This window comes from Nothoprocta perdicaria, unplaced genomic scaffold (genome assembly GCF_003342845.1).
Source record: "Nothoprocta perdicaria isolate Ctin4 unplaced genomic scaffold, notPer1 scaffold_205, whole genome shotgun sequence".
Taxonomy (NCBI): domain Eukaryota; kingdom Metazoa; phylum Chordata; class Aves; order Tinamiformes; family Tinamidae; genus Nothoprocta; species Nothoprocta perdicaria.
Genome location: NW_020455261.1, coordinates 510,995 through 536,707, shown reverse-complemented (window position 1 = coordinate 536,707; position 25,713 = coordinate 510,995). Strand labels below are relative to the sequence as shown.

At 38.4% G+C, this 25,713-nt stretch overlaps 1 protein-coding gene across 1 annotated transcript in view; it reads left to right on the top strand.

The window, feature by feature from the left end:
* CUNH9orf3 (chromosome unknown C9orf3 homolog) overlaps window positions 1-25,713 on the top strand; it is a 180,131-nt gene that overhangs the window by 14,564 nt on the left and 139,854 nt on the right. Inside the window, exons 3-4 of the mRNA XM_026038247.1 lie at window positions 6,406-6,562; window positions 9,213-9,461. Of these exons, the coding sequence (XP_025894032.1) occupies window positions 6,406-6,562; window positions 9,213-9,461 (406 nt within the window). The remainder of the gene's footprint in view (window positions 1-6,405; window positions 6,563-9,212; window positions 9,462-25,713) is intronic.

Sequence of the window (25,713 nt, the reverse complement as noted above, 5' to 3'; positions counted from 1 at the left end):
CTCTCAACAGTGGCTACCTGGTGTAAAATACTAAGACTGAGAAGGATGCTTATGTGAATTTCTAGAAATAGAAACTTGTGAAAGATTTTCCTACTGTGAAATTTGGCAAAGTTTAGGTAAAATCAATTCTCCTGTGTAGGAACAGGAGAACAGAACAATTAAATTGAGATTTGTATACAATTCTCCTGTATTAGCTACCTGAAAAAGCTGAACTGTGGAAGAATTATTTCATTATCAAAACTGTTTTTCACTCTTTGATTTAAAGAACCTATTAAGAATCTACACTTCTCTTTTAAGTAAAGAAGTAGTAGTTTGGGGAATTTTTTTGCGGGGGGATGGATTTTTTGCTTTTGGAGTGTTGATAATGACATCAGGGTACCCAGTCTTTAAAGACAGAACTGGTGCTTAGTCATCCCAAATCAACATTGTCACTCTATAGAATAGAAAAGAATTAAGTTTAAATCTTTATAGTAGTTGCAATTAATTGATTTTTTTTTGGTAATTTATAAGTCAGTTTAAAGCTTCCTTGCTCTCTCTCTCTCTCTCTCTCTTTTCTTTTAATGTTATTTTTTTTTAAATTTTCCAAAGTCTAACGTGGTATATTTCTATCCCTAAGAACTTCATGAAAGCAAGAAATACTCTAAGAGTCCTTAATGGAAAGCCCAGCAGAGGGGAAATGACTTCACTGTGCTAATGATGTGCTGAGTGAGAAACGTGAAGTGCGCTGGGAAGAAGCAAATGCAGCATTCAAGCTGGCTTCTCTGGGAGCTGTGTGACAGTGGGAATGTTATTTCTGCTGAACTTTACAGAACCGAAGTGAAGCAGCAGGAGCAAATGTTGTATATCTTCGCTTAACAGTTTTTCAGTCTTTTCCCCAAGATGTAATTTCTTATGGTGTGGAGGAGTCTACATATGGCTCTGTGCAGCTCACACCATTCATTATTTGTCCTAATTAATAGTATCACTATGAGAAGGTGCTTGGGTTTCTTTGAAAGTGCTAGGGACTGTGTGTCAGTAGCTTCTCAATTAATTATGAGAGCCCCATTATGTGAGTGCACATCTACAGAGAGACATTGCAAGTCACCGTTACAGAGTGTTCTTTAACTTGTAAAAAGATGTGAAGCAGTTACAGAGGACAGAAGGAGAAGGAGCAATATTGTGAGGAATGATTCAAAAAAACTCAAAGCTCAAGTGTTAATATGAAGCCTTGAAAACAGAAATTTAGATTCATTGGTTTAGTAAGGAGGGCTTCTAAGAGTTAAAGTTCGAAATGATCTGTACTGTTACATGGCCTGCGCCACATGGATCTTGTCGTGTCATTATACATACAGCTCTTAAAGCCTTTCGGGGTGGCCTAATGGATATAAGAGCTTTCTCAAAATGTTTACATATGATATACTATTGCTGTGATGCATATTTATAAGATCATACGCAACTGGCAGAACCCCTATATATATATATTTTTTTTTTTCTTTTTGAATGCAGTTTCTTGTAGAGAAAAAACATTTCTGCCAAGCAGTTGTGAATGGATAGTACTTGAAGTTAGCTAGATTTTTCCTTTCTTTAAAAATCATATATTTAAAATTCTGTGTGCAGATACCAAGAAAAGACAGGGAAGGTGACGCCATCCTGCATTTAAGCAGAGTTCTGCATGCTGCTTCACTGGCCAACATCTCTAGATGTACAGAAGCTGTGATTACTGGGCATAGACCAGACTGAGCGCAATCATATGTACAGATTCTTCATTTCTCACAAGTACTTGCACCTCCTGGATGCTGGATGGATGGATGCTGGTCTGGTCTCCAGTGCATCTCCTCGTCTGTGTATATGCATACTCAAGTGCAAATAGTAACCATGTGAATGTGATCTAAAAGTGCTCAAAATATTCCTTTTGGGATATTAGGATTTGGGATTCCTTAGGAACTCTAGGAAACATGAGAGAAAAAAATGCTTCCATCAAAAATGCAGCTGGTCATGCCCTCGGGGAAAAAGTTTACAGGCAACACTCAATATATATGTGTGTGTATATATATATAACATATATATGTGTATGTATATAAACATAAATATATGTGTGTGTGTGTATGTATATAAACATAAATGTGTGTGTGTGTGTGTATATGCAAATATGTATTATGCATGTGTAATGTGAACCGCTTAATCCCTGAACTCTTTTCAACACCTGCCAGTGTTACTTTCAGCAATTAACCCACGCAACATGCAAATATATTTAGTCACAAACCCCTTTACATTTGTTTTGGTTCATTTTCAAGAAACACATGTTCAGCAATTCGGGGTAAATGCAATGGCTCCCTCATTGTGCAGTTCCCTCATCCTTCTGCAATCCTGGAATTTCCATCTTGTTTCAGTTTGATTCCAGCTATAAAAGGTGTGTGGGAAGTAGTGGTGGGAAGACATCTGGTGCTAGAACAGCCGTTGCTCGTGTTGCAGCGAGCCTTTGCTGGTGTTTCTGTCGCCTTTCACGGGTAAAACGGCCGTGTTGACCCGTGTGTGACCCGTGAGTCGTGCTCATGTGGACTGATGTCCATCCATGGCATCAAATCATAGCAAGTTGTAGCATCAAAGCTATGGTGCTGAGCGGTGGGATTGGGCCCTTTAGGCAGTCTGCCCTTTCCACCAGAGGTAACAGACCTGTGGTTTTTAAGTAAGTCATATACAGCCTGCAGATCTTACAGTGGTTTTATTTGTGTTACTGCAAGCTACTTGAGAAGAAGGACATTAATAAGTAAAAATATTTCAATTTTCTTGCATCAGGTGTTAAGAGATCCTGACTCTCAAGTATTTCTTTAGTTATAATGGATTCAGCAGGATTCAAAATATGATTTTAATGGCTTCAGAGATAGGTTAAATGCATTGAAAATTCTAGGAAGTAATTACCTAACATCATTATTATTTCAAATACCAGGAAATAAATTGCCTTTGAATTTTTTTGCACACTTATAAATAGCTTATAATTTCCTACTCGTGTTAAGTGCACTCCTAAATAATTTTAAATGGGATATTTTCCAGTTGTACATCATACGACAGTGATTATTTTTGCATGGCTTATGTCATTATAATAGGATAGATTTGTCTTAAGAAGTGGGGAAAAAAATAAATTTTTGGAAAATGATTTTCAAAATTACCAGTCAGAAAATACTCTGTATTGTCCAAAATAAGTATGTATAGAGAGCAGTTTGCTGCTAAATCAAGATTGTTTGCAGGGAGAGGGAGTAAACATTGCAAATAAATGAGCAGGCTGTTCTCCCACTATTTTCCCAATGATATAAACCCTCCCCGATATCCCGGTCCTCCCAAGATGCCTTTGCAGGTGGGTATTTTTGGCGAAGGGAGGTCGCCGTTTCCCCATTTCAGCTGCACTGCTCTCCGCTTCCCTAGAGGTGGTGCTGTCTCCAAGGGAGCCACTGCGAAGCAGGAAGCAGGAGAAGGGAGAGCAAGCGGGGTAGGCGAGAGCACAGCAAGACAGGGATGTAGCTGGAAGAATACAGAGCAAAACACAGGTCTGAGGAAAATTAAAGAAAGAAACTGGAGCTGTGAAGAGCTCCAGAGAGCCGAAAGACAGCCTTTCCACTGAGAGAGGAGGAGACAGAAGATACATGAGAGTTGGACTCTGGAACCAGACGTGGTGGTGGTTGTGGTGTAGGAAATGTCGCCTGCACAAGGACCAGATCAGTCACTGAACAGGGAACACACCATGGAGAACTTGCTCGGCATGCCAATGACAAGCCATGCCAATGTGCAGGATTTCTGTTAACTCCTTCAAGGAATGGCCTTGTAGGGTAAATATATTGGTTGTCTTGCAGAGTGCAGGGTGTGAATGTTGGAGGTACCCGAAGGCTCTGTAGGATGAATTGAACACTGTTGGATGTATAGTATCTAGTAGGCTTAGATCTTGTACTGGGCGTATCATGGTCCCTGTAATGCCCAGATGAAGGGTAGGAAGCTTGGAAAAAAATAAAGGATCTGCATGTCAGTTGCCCTCTTTTTTTTCCTTTATTTTTGTTTTTCTTTTAAAAAGAAATCCTAATTTAAAGTGGCATGAAAGCCCATATTGAGAACAAAATTAACTTCCTTTGCATTTGGCGTCTACAGGCTTTGGCAAGGTTTGCTCCAGGTTAGTGTACATCTGTTGTAAACGCTGGATGTAATGGATGCTGGTCTGGTCTCCAGATCACTAAAGTGACTCCCTGTCCCCTTTGACATCCTGTCCAAATTACCCAACTTGTTTTTTAAATCACTCTGTAGTCTTGTTTGCTCCAGGCTGTCTTTTTAACCTCATTTTTCACTGTAGCCTTCTCTACTCCTGCTGTTTGCATAGCGCAGGCCTCTTCCCTTTGCTTTCAGACAGTCTCCTTAATGTTGTGAGAACCTTCTCCCCTACAAGTCCTGCCACCTGACACAGTTTGCTGTGTTGCTACAGCTTGCCACTTGGGCTTGCTACAGGACCCTATTGTCAACATATTGCTGTTTTTCAGATTTTCTCTCTTCACTGCTACTTAACCCTGGGATTTTATCAGTAGCAAACTGCATTTTGTCACACTTCTAGTTTAATGGCAACTGCACAAAATACTGTAGACTGTCTCTGGACCTGTCCTTGTACCCATTAAAGCCAGTGGCCAAGCCTTATGCAGTGAAGCTCTAAAGGCCAAGAATTTAGTATTTCAAATTAATAAAATAAGAGTGCTGTCCTTGGTGGCCTCTTTCTCTCGAGATGCAGTTTGCTTGCCTTGGCTTATTCCTGGCTTTTGTAAGTTAGTCAAAAAGGCATTTTAGTAAAACATTTATCCTGCTTGTTTCTCATGTGTTTGAAGCAAATTCTTTCAGCTCATATGCTGATGAGAGGTCAGCAAAGTTACAGGAGTAAGGTACAAGTACTACAAACCAGAGCTTTTGGTACCAGTGGTGGATCTTGTCAAAGGGCATGGAGTTGGGGAATACAAGTGGTTGCCAGTGCCTGTACGAAGCAGAGGCTTTGTGGGCCTCCCACAGAGCTCTGCAAACAGCAGTGCCTTAAGGAGTTGGTGGCAACAGTTTTTGAGGCTAAGAGAAAAAACTTGTAGCATGTGCTTTCTTTGAGTAGCCTGGACTTAAGCTAGGAGACCAAGAGATACTTTGCTGTTCAGATATTTCTTTTGCAGCACTTTTTACGTTGTGACAGCTATTGGATTGATTCCTAACCTCCTTCTTTCCTTCACTCTTTCCTTCGTTCTTTCCTTCGCGCTTGCACTCCTGTTTACGTTTGCTCTTCCCTCCCTCCTTCCCTCCCTCCTTCCTTCCTTCCCCCCTTCCCCCCCTCCGTCCCTTCCTCCTTCCCCTCCTTTCTCTTCTCCTTCCTTCCCTCCTTCCCTCCTTCCCTCCTTCCCTCCTTCCCTCCTTCCCTCCTTCCCTCCTTCCCTCCTTCCTATTCAGAATACTTTTGCATATGTATTGATATTGGAGTTATCACTTGAAAACTACAGCCAATGTGTTTCCATAGTTGCCGTGGCTCTACTTACTTGCACATGATTTGGTAGGTCGTACCTCATGTTACCCTCTTTCCATGTACAATTAACCTATTTAGTGCTATGTAGCAATTGTATTTGAGGGCACAAATGAGTCCTCAAATGTGGTCCTTGAACCTCACCTTTTCTAAAGAAACAGAAGGTAGAAATAAGCAAAAGCTTACCTAATGAAAAGTATAGTGTGCTAAAGCAACCTCCAAACTGATTCACATGTAGAGTCATCCTATACTATACTCGCCATCTTCCTGCACTTTGTTCCCATACTGATAAGAGATATCATCATTTTAGCTTCAAATAGACTCCCTAATCTTGTTATAGCAGCTCCTGGATTATCACAACCAAATCATTGACTTTGGCAATATCACATCTGATTTCAAGCTTTGATTGCTCACTGCCAGGCTGGCATATCAGATACCTCAGATTGCCAGTCCTGATTCATTAGTGTTGTTTGTTAAATCTTATTTACCCATTTTGTGTTGTTCTGATTTCAAATACAAGGTTTCTGTATAGATAATATAGTTGAGACTAGTGGTGATTAAAGGTTGTAAGACTTGTGGGATTTGTTTTCTTTTTCTGGGGAGAGTGATGCGGGCAGGGATCTGTGTGTGTTTGTTTATTAATAGCTGAAGAAACCAGCAGATAGTAGCATTTAATGTAAAGGTAGAGGTGTTATAAATAAAGGAAGTTGCAGACAGAAGGGAGTGATAGGGAATCCATGGTCAGTTTTTATGACCACTTTTATGTATCCCTTTGAAATTTTCCCTTCTTCATCATAGCTGTGTGGCTCTGTGGTGGGAGGCTTTCGCAGCATCCAAATACACTATAATTCCCAATACTGGCTCTGTGATTGATGATTCTGTACAAATGTTCTCTTTGCTTGCAGGTGTCTTGAGCTGGTATTACTACGTGACTATGCCGATGCCTGCATCTACCTTCACTATTGCCATTGGATGCTGGCAGGAATTTAAACAGCAGCCATTCACCACTAATGTTTGGACAAACAGTGACTTTTCTTTGCCATTTTCCAAAGCTGATTATAGGTGTGTGTTTCAACTGCTTCTGAAAAATAAGATATTTGTGTAGCATTTTTATTTATTCCATGGAATGTTAAAGTGAGTCATTTCAGTACCGGAATCAAAACAGAACATGTTTAATCTGAAGAGCCAAATCTTGACAGGGAAGTAATTCCAGAGGTATTATTTCATGGGTAAGGGTGTGGATCTTTTTATGTAAGAACAGACTGCTTAGTGAATAACAGGATTAAAGAAGCCTTATATCCTCTGATTTGCATCCTGCATCTCTTGTTGCAATAACACCAGCTCCTCCAGTGTTTCTTAAAACAACCACTGGAAGATCTTTCTTTTCTAAAGTCTCAGTCCCTTCTGGATCATTAATGCCCTCTACTACAGTACTATCTACTCACTCCTAGTCACCTGCTTTTCCTTTCCTATCCTCTACAGTCCCATCCCAGACTTAGAGCAGGCCTATGCAGTGGTTTCCCTGGGATGACATATTGCAGCTGTCCTTTAAAAGAAAGGCAGAAAGGCACTCTGCTTAATAGAAAATAGTCTGTTTTCCAGCACACAAAATGGTTAGTTGGCCATATTTCACCAAAACTGTAGAAATGCAGTTGTTATGGACACTTATATCTATCCGTCCATTGTAGCTGAAAGTGATCATCAGGTTTAAATTATTATTATTATATTTAAATTATATATAAACCTACAAATGACAATTCAGACTAAAAATAAATTCCCTGGAACAGTAGCTTGTTTCCATATGTATTCTTGCTAGTTAACAGAATTTCAGATGTTGCACGTTACCTTCACTTGTCAAGTTCCTTAAGGCCTTTTTTATAATGGATTTAGAAGCTTGACCTAAAAATACTTACCTAACAACCTAAAAATACTTACCTAACAGACAGCTGTTTTAGGACTAACACCATACTAAAATTAAGGCTGTGGCAGTCACTTTGATAGAGCTAGTGAGACTTTGGAAACTGAGTGAAGGATATCTGTGAATACAATTTTGAAATTAAAGTATTCTAATAGGTTATAACTTGGCTAATATTTGTTAAAAAAAATCCATATAAGTCGTAAGTATAAGAACTTCTGTATTTCATCTAAGGTCAGTAAGACATATACACTGAGGCTTTAAGATGGTTTGTATGTCAGACGTGCTTTTAGAGATTGTTTTGTATTTATTTTCCTGCTATTTATATATTTATGGGATGAGTGCTTCTATAGAAGTACATCAGTAGTTGGTCATCACTGTATATTGCCTTTAATGCACAGCAAGCTCAAAAAGAAGGAATTCTGAAAGAAGCTATCTTAATGTGTAGCATCATTTGTTGCAGGTGGCAGGCAATCTGAAATGAGCAGTCTGAAAGAAGATACAGTTCCAAGTCATACCATAGAAAGTACAAAATTGAGCTAGGATGTGAAATAAGATTTCTATCTCCCTGTGGTCATTAAAGACTCATTGGCAATTTTTTTTTTTGGAAATAGGTTGTTAGCTTCATGTGCTTACCTGATCTCAACTGTTCTGGTTAGGTACGAACTGCCATTCTTTTAGATCAGAAAGGTACTGGTTCAGACCACCCTTGGAAAAAAATGTATGATGATGAGTAGTAGGATGTAGTTCCCTTGCATATAGCTTAGAGTTCACTTCTTTCCGAAGAAATGGACTTCTTCTGGGAAAGAGTTATATAAGATGTTAAAATGTTGGCACTTGAGAAAAAATGTGCTGCTCTGTGTGCTATCATTTGTTTTGTGTATCAGCACTCACTTGGAGCATGATCTTACAAATATAACTGCTTGAAGTGATGCCTCGTGCAATGATAGTAAGTGCCTTGCTTGTCAAGGCATAGTAGAACCAGCTCCCTTATGTTGAAATATGAAACCAAGGAAGAAGTACATCTTACAGAAGACAAGTTAGCAGGTGAAAACATGAAGCAAATTTCTCCTTAGTTATGAATTTATTTGGGAAGATGAATTATCTTAAAAGTATCTGCCTCAGTGTTAGGGAAAGACTGGATTTCCCCTTCCTTCAAGCTACAACTTTGAACATCCTGTAAAACTAATGTAAAACAAGCTTGATCTTAATGTGATATCTTAAAATGTTCATGCTGATAAATCTGAATTAGTATCTACTACATTTCTTTACTTAGGGGGAAAAGAGAATTTACCAGTTTTCATGGAAAATTATTTAGTTAAAGTAAAACCCACAGAACTTTGCATTTCATTCTAATTGCATATAATTTACTTGTGGAGAAAATAGATCTTATTTGGGTAGCTATGTGTAGGTATTCATGATGCTTTACAATGTTTAAAAAATATCTGAGCAATGTATCTTTTTTATTGTTACGTACTTACTTGGTTTTCTAAATTTACATTTTAAACACATGTTCTTTTGATACGTAACTGTTATAAAAACAAGTCTTGACCAGTCTCATTTACTTCTAGTTAAGACAAACTGCATTAATTCTAGTCAGACATATATTAATACTTTCAGCCTATTTTTTTCACTGCTGTGTGTATGTGAACATCATGAGAATACAAATGAGTTGGCTTTGTGATCCAGCTTTGTAGTTCTGTCTTTCTATTGTATAGAAAACTTTCTTATCTTGATATACTTAATTGTGCATATTTCTGATATCATTAAACTATTGTGCATTTTTCTTACTGTCAGGTGGCATGAAGAACGCTGTGGCCATGTGGAGTATCCCTGCCGTTTCCAAAATCCTGACATGAGGTTGCAGTCAGTCATTCCTTATAGAGTCTTTGCTCCCTGGTGCCTTATGGAAAGCTGCAAGGATCTTGCACTCTGGCTACTTCCCCAGTGCCTCTCCGCTGCCTACACCACCCTGGGGACCCATCCCTTCTCCAGGCTTGATGTTTTGATAGTCCCTTCCAACTTTTCCAGTCTGGGAATGGCTAGGTAAAGAACATCTTAGTATCTCCTTTTTATTTTGTTTTTATCAGAGAACAGTGTCAAATTTCTCTCAATGTAAGGTTGCTGTGACATTTTACTAAGCCAATTTTTAAACTCTAATTCTTGTTTCATGTTGACAGGGCTATTTGCAGCCGTTATGCTGTAAGTTTTAGGTTGAACAGGACTCATGGAAGGAAAATACAAGCTTGTTAGACCTGTGGCTCTGAATTTTCTTCATTAGCCGAATTAAAGTTATTTTAACTTGTTCAGTTTAATTCCTTGCTTAATACTTGTACCATTCTGTGCTGTTTTCTTTCGGTAACAATTTTCCCATTATGTCTTAACAGAGTAAGAATACACTAAAATTCGGCTATAGTGTTTATTCGTGAGGCTGTTTTGATTTATGATTTTCTAATTGAAAATTGGGCTTTGAAAACTGAGACAAACTGTGAAGATTGTATTATCAAATATTCATGGAGCTGTGGAGAGTAAAAAGAATAAGAAAATACTTTTCTTTTTGTAATTTAAATTCCAGTTGTCCAGAACTACAAGAAAATTTCAGCTCTATTAGTAACATAGAAATGTCTAGCAAATAACATTGACACGTAGTGTCTGGGTTTTTTTCTTTTTCTTTTCTTTTTTTTTTTTTTTTTTTAGTATTATTTAAAATACTAATGAGGTAGTTTGCATTAAAAGCAGAGAATGAAATACAGTTTTTGTTTTTTCCACTATTTGAATACTGCTAACAGTAGAGTAGATGCCTTTAAGCAGATGCATTATTGAAAAAACAGTCGATGGAAAAATTCAAGACAAAATTTTGTTAGAAAGATGTGAACGGAAAGGAAAAGCATATTTCCAGACTATTGGTTTGGTAGTATTGAGCTCTTTGAGACTGCTGTCAGCTAAGTTTTATGTGTGATCTTCAAACTGCACATGAGTGAAGCCAGCCCAAGTGCTTAGATGAGCTAGAAGGTTTTCCGTTTTTTTTTCCTCTCCCTTTTTTTTAAAAAAAACCCAAAACACTATAATTAACCACATAATGAAAGTTTCCATTTCATGATACATGGATCTTTCTTCTTCGTCCAGATTTCTTTTTCCAACTTTTCTCTTGCAAGCTTGCAAGGGGCTTACAGGAGCCTCTTCCTTTCTCTTGCGCTTTCATCAGGGATGAAAGTGGTAAATCCCTGTAGTGTGTAATACAGTATTATTTTTGGTATAGGTTTGCATTTAGTATTTTATGAAGATCTAGACTTGAAAAATCGATGACTCTCTCCTTTGACACATAAATTTTGTTAATTTGGAATTAAATGCCGTACTGGTGAAGTGTGATGTTGTGTGTTGTGTTCTATAAGCCATATGAAATCAAGAGAACTACTCAGTCATTTCCTCTAGTTCAAAAGACATAGTACTAGAAGGCTGGTGTGACCATTGCTGTAGATGAGGAAAGCCTTCTTGCTGAGCTGTATTGCAAGAGATCAGTGGAATTCTGAGGGTGAAGATGCACACTGAGTATGGAATGAAAGAGAAAAGGGGGAGAGATGTGAGGTCTAGAATGTCAGAACACACAACAGGGGAAATCTTAAAGATTCAGTTGCGGATGTTCTGCTCTGCTCTTTGGGAAGCTGTTGGAGCTTCCTTTGCGTGTAGCTTTCCCAGAATTTGTATGGAGAAAGGCCTATAGGATATTCTGATGTTAAACTATCTGTGATTAGTTGAGTCCGTATTGCATATGCTAAATATTTTTGCAATAGTGCTTTTCAATCTCCTTTGTGAATGAGATGAGAAAACCTGTGCTTGTATTTCCTTATTCTAATGAGTCAGTTCCAAGTGATCTGTATCACTGGATACAGGTAAAGGATGAAAGGAAGGACATACATACTTCCTGGTGCTTTTCATTCTGCAGTTTCTCAAGTCAAGCACATTCAAATTTTTTAAAATTGAAATAAAGGGATAATTTAAGCCGTTTAAATGTCAAGCTGTATTTGGACAGCAAAGGGAATTGGAGTGACTCATACAGCATGCTTATTCTTGTTTTGTGTGATTTTCAGAGGGTTCTGCCTGTAGTGAGTTACTTAAATGGTTAATTCCTGCCCAAGTAATGATAATTGCCTGAGTAACTTCAGTTGGGAATAAGTTATGCACAAAACCATGCCCAAACCCACATTAAAAAGTTTGCTATTATCTGGGGTTTAAAAGGGTGCTGTACTATTTTTTTTTTAATCTTCTAGTCTATCTGTAGCCATATAAACACAACACAGCATGCCAGCACAAAAGGGGCTGTTGTTTTGAGAGTTCTAATTGTACTCCTGTCTGCCAGGGAAGGAAGCAGTCATAAATTTCAGTCATTATCTTAAGTATCAGGGCTTTACAGCATTTGGCACTTTTCTTTGTCTGTTCCTCATTAGCTGATACTTACTGTGCTTTTTATATCTCCAAATACTTCCCTTGAGTTAAGGGGGCTATTTCTCCAACATTTCAGAAGGGTATGAAGTGATGATAGTTCTGGCATGGCACAAGCTGATTGGGGGCTTTAAGTTGTCTCTTCCAGCGGCCGCTACCGTGGATCCATCTGCTGCGTTTTCCTTCGAGTCTAGCAGACGCTTTGTGGGAAAAACTCTGGTTGAAAGGATATGCATGTTACTTAGGTTTTCTGTGCATCTCCTCCTGTGTTTTTAATTTGCTATGGACTTCTGTATGGAAACAGGATCTTTATTAGTTATAATAATAATCACAATCATCCCTTCTTACTTCCTGCTGGCCTTTGAAGTTGGGGAATTTAATTTTGCCTACTTTCTTGGTTTTGCACTAGTTTTAGTTCAAGCAAAGTATTCAGGATACTGAAGTATCTGAAGTACTGAATTGTACTGAAATATTGTTTGTTTAGTAAGAGAGCCCACATATCACTGTCAGCAATATTATGTTAAACTGTACATAAGAAAAAGAAAAAACTTTGTGAAGCAGGTTTTAGATAGCTTAAAGACTAAAGATTCAGTGCTTTCTGTAGAAGATAGAGGATTTCATAAATATCTAACCACTTTTTATCTAATTTTAAGTTCTATAACCAACAGATAGGATTGAGCAGAAGAAAAGGGTTGTGTGTCAGACCATAAATACTTCAGAGCTCTTCATTAGATTTTTTTCAGGTAAGAGATTTCTGGCCTCACAGCACAGGGAGAGGTAGCAATCATTAATGTACTCTTGAGAGCTAACAGGTTAGAATCAGGACACTAAATGTAGCTTCATGGTTTAATCTGTTTAATGATCTTGCATTGTGCACTCAGGAATTGAATGTAGACTACATTAGCATTTAAATACTGGAGTTATTTCTCTTTTGGAAACACCTTCATGTGAGCCAATGGAATTACTCATGTGAACAGTCCTGGCGGAAAGACTGCAAATGGGAAAGAGGAGGCTCTGCTTTCCATTGTTGTTCGTGTTTTAAAATCACTCTATCAAAATCAATCCAGTTTTACTGATCCCGTTTGAAATCCTTGAAATCATCTACTATCTACAAGGCCTTACTCTCCTTTTGGCAGGACCTGAAGGCCTGAACTCCTTGTTCTTTTTCATTCCCTCAAGGGGAAAAAAAAAGTCTTTTGTCCATGGAGTTTCTGTCAAACTTTTTGTGCCACCTGAGTGAGTGCTTGTGTTCCTGGCTTTTCTTGCATAATTACATAAGAGGTGTTTTAGCACAAAAGTCATTATTGCTTCTTTGCTAACTCTGTAGCATTTTTCAGTTACACTAATCTGCTGCACTTCTAGGGCCCTGGAAACTGCCAGCGATCTTCCTACTCTTTGACAGGCAAGGGTTTATATTTACTGTACTACACTGAGGTTTGTAAACCCTTGTCTACTTTGAATTGAAGTACAGTTTTAGAAACTACAGTCATCTTTTTTTTTTTTTCTGGGAGGAATGTTTTGAATAACATGAGATTACTGCTTTTTTTTTCTGTTTGGATTAATGTACTTTAGATGTCATGGTTCTGTAATGAGTGCTAGCACCAAAAACATACTTAAGCAGAGCACTGTCTATCAATAACTTGATCAGCAGCATGACATGTTGCTGAGTGCTAGGAGGATATGAAAAATGTCCCCTTCTATTTAGCCTCTTCTTACATTTTCCCTATAAACATCTAGCCCTAGTCACTGTTGAAAGCAGAATAAGGGGATAAATGGTCCCTTGGACCTAGTTTGGCTATTCTTATAGCAATTTCATTTAGTAGATCTAGGAAATCTTCTAAGCAAGATACTGACATTTTCAAAACAGCAGCCTGATGTTAATAACTGATCAAATAGGTACCTGATATAGCCTGATCAAATAACCATTTGATTCCTGTTTGTGCTCTAAAATTAGTGGCCTCATTTTCAAGTATGCTGGACACTCTTAAAACCCAAATGGTGTTTGATGACAGAAACACAGAGGGTGCTTGGCATATTTGAAAATCAGGTCAACTTCTATAGCTGGCTAAATATGGATTTAGCAACCCAGCTTTCAGCTCCTATTTATAAAGATCTTAGTCACTGCTCTTCTGTTCTCATGTGAATGGTCCTTGATGGTATTTTAAGAGGAAAGACTATCCTGTTCTTCAAAACATGGTATATCTGCAGAACTCTTGAGGCTTTCCAGGCCATGTCATTAAGATTGTTACCTTTCTAAATTGAAAAGAGAAAAAAAAAAATGGAAAAGAAAAAAAGCAGCCACTTTGGTCCGCCTTTCTGTAGCCGTTTTCCTGGTCTGAATGTGTGCAGTGTTCTGACCACAGCTGATAAAGTCTGTAGTCAAGTGAGTCAGGGCTATTGGAAGTTATCCAAGTGTCAAGCCAAGCTAAATGTCACCTTTTCTTATTGTTCATTCTTGCAGAAATACACTTGGCCATTTACCTCAGCCATAGGAGCTTTTGTTGATTGCATAAATATATACACACTAACTTCCTTTGCACAAATTTTCAGTTAGGTTAATTTTAAAAAATAAAATACTTTCCAGAGTAATTGGTGAGCATGAGGGTTTTTCTTAATCCTCTTTTTCCATATAGCTAGTAGCTAGTTCACCTTCTAAATGGAAATAATGATGTATAAAAATTGAAGTTTGAAGGGAAATTAAGACTATGATGTCTTATGTATTTTACATCTTTACACATACACACACAAATATGCACACATACATAATTTATACAGAAGATTGCAGTTTGCCTGAAAATGTAATCCCTGATGTTGAAAACAAGTTTGCATGTCCCCAAGTTTATGTAGAAAGTTTCTTTCCATTTAATCCAGAAGATCTGCTTGTATCTTTACCTGATATACTTAAAGTCAGTTGAAATATTTAAGTGAAATTTTACTTAGTGATGCAAGTAAAATGCATCTACTGTGATTTGAGCTTAAGGAAAAAGAAAAAGAAAAGCTATTGAGCTCCTAGAAAGATTTGCAAGTACTGGTGCCTTTGTATACATTCAGTACACTGATTTGTGGGTTTTTTTTTTTTTTAAGTTTGAATATGGAGCTTGAAATTCATAATGGAGCCCATCTAGAAGGGAGTCATAGTTTGTCATTCGTGTGTTCCTAAGGTGAGGAATCAAGCATAATATTTGGCTGAAAATATCAAAAAGTGCTAAAACAGAATTGAGCACAAATCATTTGTGAAAAGAACTCCTGGGTTTTTTTGTTTATTTATTTTTGGTTTTTGTTTTTGTCATCCTGCTTCACATGGTTACTGTACTAATTTTTTTTGCCTGATGAAGTTGTTACGAGTTTTTCCATTGGGTTTTATAAGTAATGTGAAAATCTATCCTGGGTTTTATAAGTAATGTGAAAATGAATTTTTTTAAATGCTTATTTTAGTATTGTGGAAATTATCCAGGAAATCTGTGTTGTATGTGGAACCACCATAGAGAGTCATAAGATTGGCTGTGATTTAGGGATTCTGTCTGAGTGGTAGCTTGTCTGGTAAATTTTGGGATGACTTGTTTGTCTCACATGTTCTATTGCAAGAAAGAAAAGCTGTTGTAAATGATAACTTCATCATACCTATGTTTTTCCAAGGCCCTCTGTAGATTGACTTTGTGGAATGGAAAGGAAATTCATTACCAGTTGGTGAGATTTATGGATAGAAGAAAAGAGTCAGATATCTACTTAAAACTTTTTTGTTGCTGTTTTTAGTACCAGTGAGTCAGTTCTGGGAAGCTTGGTATTAAAAGCTCATTTTTGGCTATGCGGAGAGCTCTGAGATCCATCTTCCTGCTACCTCAAAGTTTAGTTCATTTTCTTTCCCTGTAGTCTTCCTTTCCCCAAATTTGTCACTATCCTACAAATTATCCTACAAATTCGACTTCAGTTGTTATTGCTGCAGAATTTAAGTATAGTTAGGACACTAGTTGCAGTGTAGCAATTTAATATTCTCCAGTTTTCCTCTGATGCTGTCTTACTGTTCCATTTTCAACTACAGCTTAACCATAAAGCCACCCAGAACTCATCCCTGTGAGGCCTTAGCTGTGGTTACAGTAATTCAGTCGTATGTGACTGTACAACATGTGCATATGGACTTAGTTCTGTTTAGACAGTGAGAATGTTTTCTGCCTCTTAGCTGGAGCCTGAAGTGAAATTTGCTACCATTGCAATCACCGTCCTTCATCCAGTTGTCATTTTGGGATCAAAACAGTATTTGGAGTATATCAGGCACAAGGTATTTCCTTACTAATGTGCTGAGCTGCTTTGTTAGTCTATTAACTCTTAACAGATGTCCATTTGAGTGTTATCCAGTAAAGAGCTATATAAAGCAAGTTGACCTCTTGGTGGAACTCTAGAATGTTTTTTTGTGATGTTCTAAGTTTGCTGCAGTCAGAAAGATTATATTTCTGTATTTGCAACAGAAATATTACTATTTTAAACAAACATTAGAAGTAAGATTAAAGAATCATTTTTCCCATTAGAATTATATTTAAAAGATGAATACCAAAGAGAGATTTCTTACCTTTAATAGCTCTTATTCCTCCTCAGGTTTTTGAAAGCAAACATTTACAAACAGGAGTCTTTAATTTTAACTTGGCAAATAAACTTCCCTATGCTTTCAATGACACTGGAAAATAAAATGGCTATTTCTGTGTAAGAAACATTTCTTCTTAAAAGCTTCTTTTAAAGTAGTTTCTAAATCTACCTGGTTTTGCACCAGCAACTTCTTTGACACCAGCTGTGTTCACCTGCTTCAGCTTACCTGAAGAAGAGAGCACAAAATATTAAGCCTTGTGACTGATGAAGTAGGGTGTAGAAATGAGCTCTTGGAAGTGCTTTTTGGTTGTTGCTGTCCTGTGACACCATAAAAACTGAAGTCAATTGATGTTCTGGAAACCATAGATTTAGGTATAAGACATGAAACTTCGACAGAGTAAGACTTGTTTCTTTAGTTTGTTGCTGAAGTGAATAAAATGAAGTGTGGCAAACATGATCGGTTTGTTTTCTGGTCCTTTCTTTTTTCTTTTTTTTCTTTTTTTTCTTTTTCATTTTTTGAATGGCTGTCCATCCATATGAAAATAATGCATTCTTATGCTGCAACATACAACAAGTGATATACAGTAATATATACTTATACATAACATACACTTGTTGCTTTTAATATTTCCTTCAGTGCTTGCATTTCACAATCTGGTAAGATGATGAAATGTCAACAGCATTTAATAAAGACTATGAGGAATAAAAATAATTTTTGATTGATTTTATCATTCTTCACAGCAATAGATGCTTTTGAATGTAATACCTTAAAATAGATTATTTGTGTAGCTTGCAGAAATAACGTACTACAGGTGAAGAGTCCCTTTTGCTTCAGTGTGATATCTCATCCGTAGCACCAGTGCTAGGGTATATATTGCTCTGCTTTCAGTAGCAAGGACAAAGCTGAAAAGGCTACAAAAACTGTGGAATCAACTCTTGCTCCCTAGGGTGGATTGAAAAGGCTTTGCAGTTCACCAGTCATTATCTTCTTTCTCCCTCCAAATAATCAGATGAGAGAATAACTTCCATGCTCTGAAACTAAGTATTGAGCAGAATCCCAAATTTCAGTTTCTCAAGGCACATGCATCAGGACCCAGCCACATCTGTATGTGATCTTGTTGTCAGTGTGTTATATCAACCTATCAGTTGTAATTTCTCTGCTTTTCAGTTTTAAGAGTGTCGTCTCTTTATGGACACGAAAAAGTAGATTGAAACTAAGCTCCCAGTGCTGAATCACTTTTATCTCTTAAGACAACTTTCATCTCTTAAGATGCCTTTTTTTCAGTTTTATCAGTGACCTTTCTATCATCTGTCTATAAGATGGACTAACGTGAACACTTTGATAATCTAGAAAGAGCCAAGGACCAAACCTTACTGGGTTGGCCAGGAAAAGTACTAATGGCTTGTCATTTATGAAAAATATATATGTTGATGTATAAAAACTTTGAGATAAGCTGAACTGGATAATTCTGTTATCCACTTTCAGTAATCTAGCATTATTCTGGTCTTACAAGGGTAAAACTGTCCTGCTCAAGTGTCATTGATGATGGTGGGAAGTCTCTGAAACCCAAGGTCATGCGTTTGGAGCACCTTTATGGGGACAAACCTAATCACCTGGTTTTGTATGTGGATACAAATCACATTTGTATTTCAAAAGAGAAACAACTCACACTCTATTTTTCTCCGTCAGTGGTTTCACTGCCATTCTAAATTGTAATTTTTGGTAGCTTCCCCTTGAATTTTCTCAGTGCTTTTGGACTACAAGGTCCACATGGTTTACATGTCTGAAGATAATTAATTTCCTGTATAGTACCACAAAATCTCAGCCGCAGATATTAATCACTGGCCAAAAGTAAAACAACCAGTTTTTGAAAGGGTTGTTTCGAAACATCTTAATGCATGCTCCTGTGAACTCAGATATGCAACTTTAGTTACCGTTTTGGATGTTTATGAGATGAATAAGGAATATTTTGTATTAGCTTGCAAAGCCCTCACTACTTTTGCTGTGAGATGTGACTGTTGGATGGGTTCTTGGCTTGGTAGAACTTGTATCTGTGTCCAGTGAAGGAGTAGAGCCAGTCCTTCGAGAAGGACACGCAGAAAATACACGTCTTTATTTACTAAACAAACATTTTTAAATGTACAAGAGTATAGTCATTCATTTCAAATAAGTGAAATAGACATTGTACATTGTATGGAATGAACCTCATAATATGTTTTAAACCGAGCCTTTGTTTGAAACACGATATATTTCTGTCTCCTTTCAATCCCTCTCTTTCAGCTTTAGCTGCTAAAAATGTTATTCCTTCATGTAGAAATAGGAGAGTTAATGGGGCTCTTTGTGATGCTACTGTAGAATAGTGACTGTATTTTATTAAATTCTAGGTCTGGAGTTATTGCAGTATCCACTAGCACTATTATACTTAAGGGTGCCCAAGCATTTCCAATATAAACTTGTATTTCAGAGATTTATAACTCGACTGTTAATAAGGCTTCTTCCCTGTTTAAAGCTGACATAAAGTATTTTAACTTGGAAAAAGCATTCATACGTATGTGCAGTCATAAATATGCCTGGTTCCCTTTCGTAGCTGTTTATGTGTGCATGTAATGCTGGTGAGTAACAGATTTTTTTTTTTCTTTTTTTTTTTTGATCATAAAAGTTTCACAAAATGAAGAAAGTAAAAGTAGGTGCTTTTTTTCCTTCTAAGTAGTTATCTGTGTATGTGAAAGTAGAATGCAGAGAGATAAAATAGTAACTAATAGTCAATATTTGACACTAATGTTGAGATTTTTGAAACTAGCTTTCAGAGTGACTTCTCTCTGTATCCTCCTTCGTCTTTATCACTCAAATTTTCATGTAGCTGAGCTACATAAGATGCTGAGAAAGTACTTTGTTGCAGCTCAGTAGTAAAGTAGTTCAGACTTCTGCTTAACATTGTATTCACAGTCAGTGGTTTTAAAATGTTTCATTTTTGCCTCTGAGTCACAAAAGCAGAAGAGTGCTTTATCCAAGCAGAGATTTTTTGCATTGTGTGCTGTAAGTGCTAAGGAAGAATGTATTGTAGCCAATAGTTGTAAACTGCTAAACTTCACTTGAGAACAAAAGAAAAGCGGTCTTCAGAGGAGCCACAGATTCCTGCCACACGGTCATCTCTTACCTGACCAAGTAGAGACAGGCATTCTTGGTCTCTCTCTCATCATCTCTAATAGTCCATGATTTGCCAGCCTCACCTGGGAAGAGCCTGAACCAGGTAACAGATTTTAGATTTTAGCCTGAAGGAAAAATGATGCAAAAAATACATTACTCTTGTATACTGCTTTATTTCCAGCAATAATTGCCAACTGCTAATTTCAGTCTCTCATTGCAAACATGGCCTTAAGTTTAAAGAAGACACCAAAACTCTGCCTGCAGACTCTGTTTTGCTTTTCTCTTCCTTTTCCTTTTCTCGAGAGGAGTATCTCAGAAAAGCTGTAGACTGGAAGAGAATGAGGATGATAAAAATGGGTAGTCTCAGGGCAGTACATCGTACGGAAGCTTTTCATAAGAGAACCAATTATGGACATACAGTTCTTTCTTCTTATGTGAATAGGATTTTAAGTACTTCCAGAAGACCACCTCTAGTAAAACTAAAAGGTTTTGTCTTCCATGTGATCAAGTGATGAAATGATCAATACATGGATCCATCCCTTCCACCAACCCTCTACCTTTGGGGTTCTAACCAAAGAACCTTTCTTGGTAGTTGTGAACAGTTGGGTAGGCAGTTTTGGTTTGTTTTCTGGAGGCAATCCGTGGGCAGCCACTAAGATTATTAGCAGGTGGTGAATATATTGTCTAAGAAGAGGCTGGTGAAGTTGGGTTTGGCTAGCCTGAGGAAGACAAGGCTAGGAAAGGCTGCCTCCCTTAGCAATATCTTCCATTTCCTAAAGGAGGAATTACAGAGATGATGAATCTCTGTATCATCATCATCATCATCAGAGATGATGAATTACAGAGATGATGGGATGCACCCCAGAGTGTTGCGGGAACTGGCAGATGTCCTAGCCGAGCCGCTCGCCATCGTCTTTGGAAGGTCCTGGAGAATGGGGGAGGTGCCGGAGGACTGGAAGAAAGCCAACATCACTCCAGTCTTCAAAAAAGGCAAGAAGGAGGACCCGAGTAACTACAGGCCGGTGAGCCTCACCTCCATCCCCGGGAAAGTGATGGAGCAGCTCATCCTGACTGCTCTCTCCAGACACATGGAGGAGAAGAAGGTGCTCAGGAGTAGCCAGCATGGATTCACCAAGGGGAAATCCTGCTTGACTAACCTGATCACCTTCTATGAAGGAGTGACTAGCTGGATAGATGAGGGCAGAGCGGTAGATGTGGTCTATCTGGATTTGAGCAAGGCTTTTGATACTGTCCCTCACAGCATCATCTTGGGCAAGCTCCGAAGGTGTGGGATAGATGAGTGGACGGGGAGGTGGATTAGGAATTGGCTCGATGGCAGGGTGCAGAGAGTGGTTGTCAATGGCACGGAGTCCAGCTGGAGGCCTGTAGTTAGTGGTGTCCCCCAGGGGTCAGTTCTCGGTCCGGTCCTGTTCAACTTATTCATTAACGACCTGGATGAAGGGCTGGAGTGCTCCCTCAGCAAGTTTGCCGACGATACCAAACTGGGAGGAGTAGCTGATAGCCCTGAGGGCTGTGCTGCCATCCAGAGGGACCTGGACAGACTGGAGGACTGGGCGGTGAGAAACCTCATGAAGTTCAACAAGGGCAAGTGCAGGGTCCTGCACTTGGGGAGGAATAACCCTGGACACCAGGACAGATTAGGGGTGGACCTGCTGGAGAGCAGCCCCGCAGAGAGGGACCTGGGTGTCATGGTGGATGACAAGATGACCATGAGGCAGCAGTGTGCCCTGGTGGCCAAGAAGGCCAACGGGATCCTGGGGTGCATTAAGAAGAGCGTCTCCAGCAGGTCGAGGGAAGTGATCATCCCCCTCTACTCAGCCCTGGTGAGGCCACATCTGGAGTACTGCGTCCAGTTCTGGGCTCCCCAGTACCAGAGGAATGTGGAGCTGCTGGAGAGAGTCCAGCGCAGGGCTACGAGGATGATCAGGGGCCTGGAACATCTGCCCTATGAGCAAAGACTGAGAGAGCTGGGCCTGTTCAGCCTGGAGAAGAGGAGGCTGAGGGGGGACCTGATCAGCGTGTATAAATACCTCAAGGGAGGCAGTGAGGAGGAGGGGGCGGCCTCTTTTCAGTGGTGGGCAGCGATAGGACTAGAGGAAACGGCCACAAGCTGAGGCACCAAAAGCTCCACAGGAACTTAAGGAAGCATTTCTTGACAGTGAGGGTGACAGAGCCCTGGAACAGGCTGCCCAGGGAGGTTGTGGAGTCTCCTTCTTTGGAGATCTTTAAAACCCGCTTGGATGCAGCCCTGTGCCACGTGCTCTAGGTGACCCTGCGTGAGCAGGGGGGTTGGACTCGATGACCTCTGAGGTCCCTTCCAACCTTGGGCATTCTGTGATTCTGTGATTCTATGAATCCAGAGTCTTTTCAGAGGTGCACAGGGAAAGCATAACAGGCAACATCAACAGACTGTACTAAGGAAATGCAGAAAATTCAATTTTCATTGTGAATATAGTTAAGCACTGAAATGGGTTGTCCAAAGAACTTGTCCATTCTCCATCCCTAAAACTGATTCAGCAAAAACCTGAAACAACCTATAGTAAGCAGGAGGTTGCACTAGCTGAACCCGAGATACTTTTGGACCTTTTTTTTTTTTTTTTTCCCCCCGCGTTTAGCAACTGATTTTTCCCAATTCCCCCCCAGTATTGCCTCTGTGACCCATCTTTCCACAATACTTTGAAAGAAAGCCAAGGATTAAAATATTTTATTCTCTGGAAATCATAGGAAGGGGTAGGAATACATTACATTTTGCAGGTAGCTAATTGGTGTCTGTAGATGTAACATGAGAATCTTCGAAAAATGCTATTTCCTATGTACAATTTATTAATCTCTTTTTCCTTTCCCCACCCCCTCTAAGGCTAAGTAAGTAGTTGAACTAAAAGCAAGTATTTGCTCTTTGGCAAATTTGAAATGTGCACTCAAAACTTCTGATTATTAATTAATTAAATATATCTTTACTTGGATCAATGCTTTCTTTTTGTTGCAGGGTGAGGTTGAGTTTTGGATAACACCTTGTTTCATACTGTTGCAACATGTGGGACCCAAGAAGACATTGTTTATCAGCTGTGTTTAATAGAAAGGAGTTTTGCTATGTTTTTTTTTCTGAATTAAATTGTACTAGGTTTTCTTCTCTAACATTAACTTTAGGGATAAGTTCAGCGGAATGAAAATGGCTGAGATATATTTCTTAACTTCTTTTTTGTCTCCTGTTCGACCGAGAAATCATGTTAGGGGCAGTAAGGTTACAGTGAGGGATAGTTCATTAGTATCTGCCATGTAAAAATGTCTATCATTGCTGTTTTTGACAAAGCATTGCTGTTTTGTGTAACCAGAGCTCAGACTAAACAAGCAGGATAGTCTTGGGGAAAAAGAATGTCTTGAGTCTCTTTCCTTCTGCCTCCTCCAATACTTCAAAAACCAACCCAACAAGACCTCCCCACCCTTTCCTCCCAAAAGCTACAGTGAGACTTCATGCGTAGCTCTAGGAAAGGAAAGGAAACCACCAGCCATAGGTCAGTTCTAGAAGATTTAGTTTCTTGACATTATTATAAAAGTAGTCTAAAACACTGGCATTTTACAAATAACTAAGCAAGTATAAGTTCTGTTCTGTCCTTGTACCTATAACACCTGATTTGTAATTTAGTTTATTTATAATTTATTTTGGGTTTTTTTATTGTATTCTGAAGAACAGTGTACTTTTGTGCATACAATTACAAATTAAGCAGCTGGATGCTGAAGATGATTTTTTATTCTGATCATACTGAAATGAACATTATGGTTTCCATAATACTGCTATAAATCCCAAGTAATTCTTTAATTTGTCCCAATTGCTTGAGATTTAGCTATGAAACTTAAAATTTTACAGGCAAGTCTTCAAAAATACACCTGTACAGTACTAAATATTTGGGGGCAGGGGAACTGTTAATAATAATATATAAAGCACTGTTCCTAATTCTGAGGGATATTGTGGTATTGTTGAAAATATGAGAGATCTTATGCAAATCAGGAGTCCTTGAGACTTTAGAGCTCACAAAGTGGATTCTGATAATGGCTTTTCTATCTAATTAGCAGGATGAATTAGCATGTGATGTCCATTCCAATGAGTACAGACAGTCCTTCAGTAAGTTGCTGCAGATCCAGTTCCTCAGTATTGTTTTTGTCTGTTATTGTTTGCATTTTCTGTGGTGACCAAAAGCCCCAGGACAGAGTTAGTCCTGTGGATTAGGTCTTCCAAAAGTATCTAATTAGAGTAGGAAACATGTAGCCCTGCCATACAATTCCTATAGAGTTTTTTCCTTCTGGTCTTGCAAGATGAAGACTACAGAATTACTTTTTCTCTAAACATGAAAATCTAACTTATATTCTGCAGTGACAATTGTGTAAAAGTGTGATTTCTGTAGGCTTCAAGGTGGAGTTAACATTGATCTGCTGAAGGCTTCTTGTGGCCTACACTGGGAAATGCTGCCTATTAGAATTGCTCTTGTGGGGTCTGACAGGGGTCTTGTTACTATCCTGAGAGGAAGCAAATGATGGACAAGGGAGATGAGCCTGATCAGAGCACATTGCAGGGATCAAAACTTCCATCAATGTTCTTAACATTTCCAATGTTCTTTGGACATTTCAAAATTATTATTATTTGTAATTATATATGTCTCTTTTTGTCTGGCTATTGTTGTGTTTTTTAGCACAAATTGGCCTAAGCAATCTTCCAATGAGAAAAGCAAACATGAATACATGCCCCAGGCTATGAAGTGAGATTGTTGAAGTCATCTATTGAGTTTTTATTTTTTCCCTGATATAATACTTCATCAGGTGTTTGGCTGGTGCTGTTTTTTGAAATTGTTCCCTTCCCTTCCCTGAACAAAATACAGAATAAAAGCTTTGATATGACGAAATTAAAGTCTAATAAGATTGAGAAGCAAGTGGATGTACCAGAGACTATTTACTAACAGAAAAAGATCTCAAGATCTTTTACCTTAGGCTGTGTTTGGTTGAGCGTTTCCTCCCCATTGTGTTTGTGGTGTTTTCCCAGGGTAAGTAGGATCAGGTAATTTTAAGTGAGCAATACACACAGATTATGGACCACATGAATTATACAGGCAGTGAAATGTTTACTAGGAGGCAGGATTCAAGATTATTTGTTTCCTTTTTCATTCCACATGGCTTGGAAATAAAAAGAAAGACTATGAAAAGGAAAGGGGAAATAGAAGGCTAAACACAGGCTAAAAAGTAAGTGATGAAGGATAGATTTTTCTCTGCAATATTTTTTTTCTTACACCTGTTTGTTCTTTCTGTGTTTCTCCATGAGCCTTCCCAAATATATGCTTTAGCTCATTTGTAGTACTAGTATTCATAATGACACTCTCTGACTGGAAGAAAACACTTATCACAGCCTTCTTCTATGATGAGTGGAATCATTTATTGGTCATTAAGAGTAATTCTTCTTCCAAAGCCCCCAAAACAACTTTTTAAGTCCCTGTTATGATCTGATATATTTCCTTGTTGAGTATTTAATGGCTGGATGTGGGTTAGGGGAGGCTTTCACTAATATGCTCCTTTGCGGGAGGATTTTAACTTCAGTTTTACAGCACTTCAGAAGTAGTTTCCATTCCCAAGAATGTGCAGTTTCTCAAGTAAATTCTTACATAAACAAAAATTGATGCTAGAGCTTTGACATTATGTGCATAAGTAGGCAGGAATGCCTGTTTTTTGTTGTTGTTTTTCTTTGAACTTTAAGAGCTTCTGCAAGTTCTTTATAATAGGCTTATTGCCTTGACCAAGATAACTTCATTTCTCATTGTGCTCTTGCACAAAAACATCTCCCTTTTTTTTATAGCATTGGGATTTGGGTTTTTTTTTTTTTTTCACTGCTTTCAGCTGCTTCATGTCTGTATCTCCCCCCACCCCTTTCATAACATTCACTTAAGTATTGTTCAGTCTCCTTTAGCCATACATACTGTAATTCAGTACTAGCTTTGATCATGACCATTCAGTTAGTATCTCCATACTTAATGGCTTGGATCCTGTATTTCCTGCTATTTGCTGTTCTTGTTATTTTTGTGTTATCATAACGTTCTGTCAGAGCTGGGTGCTTTCATTCCTGAAAGACAG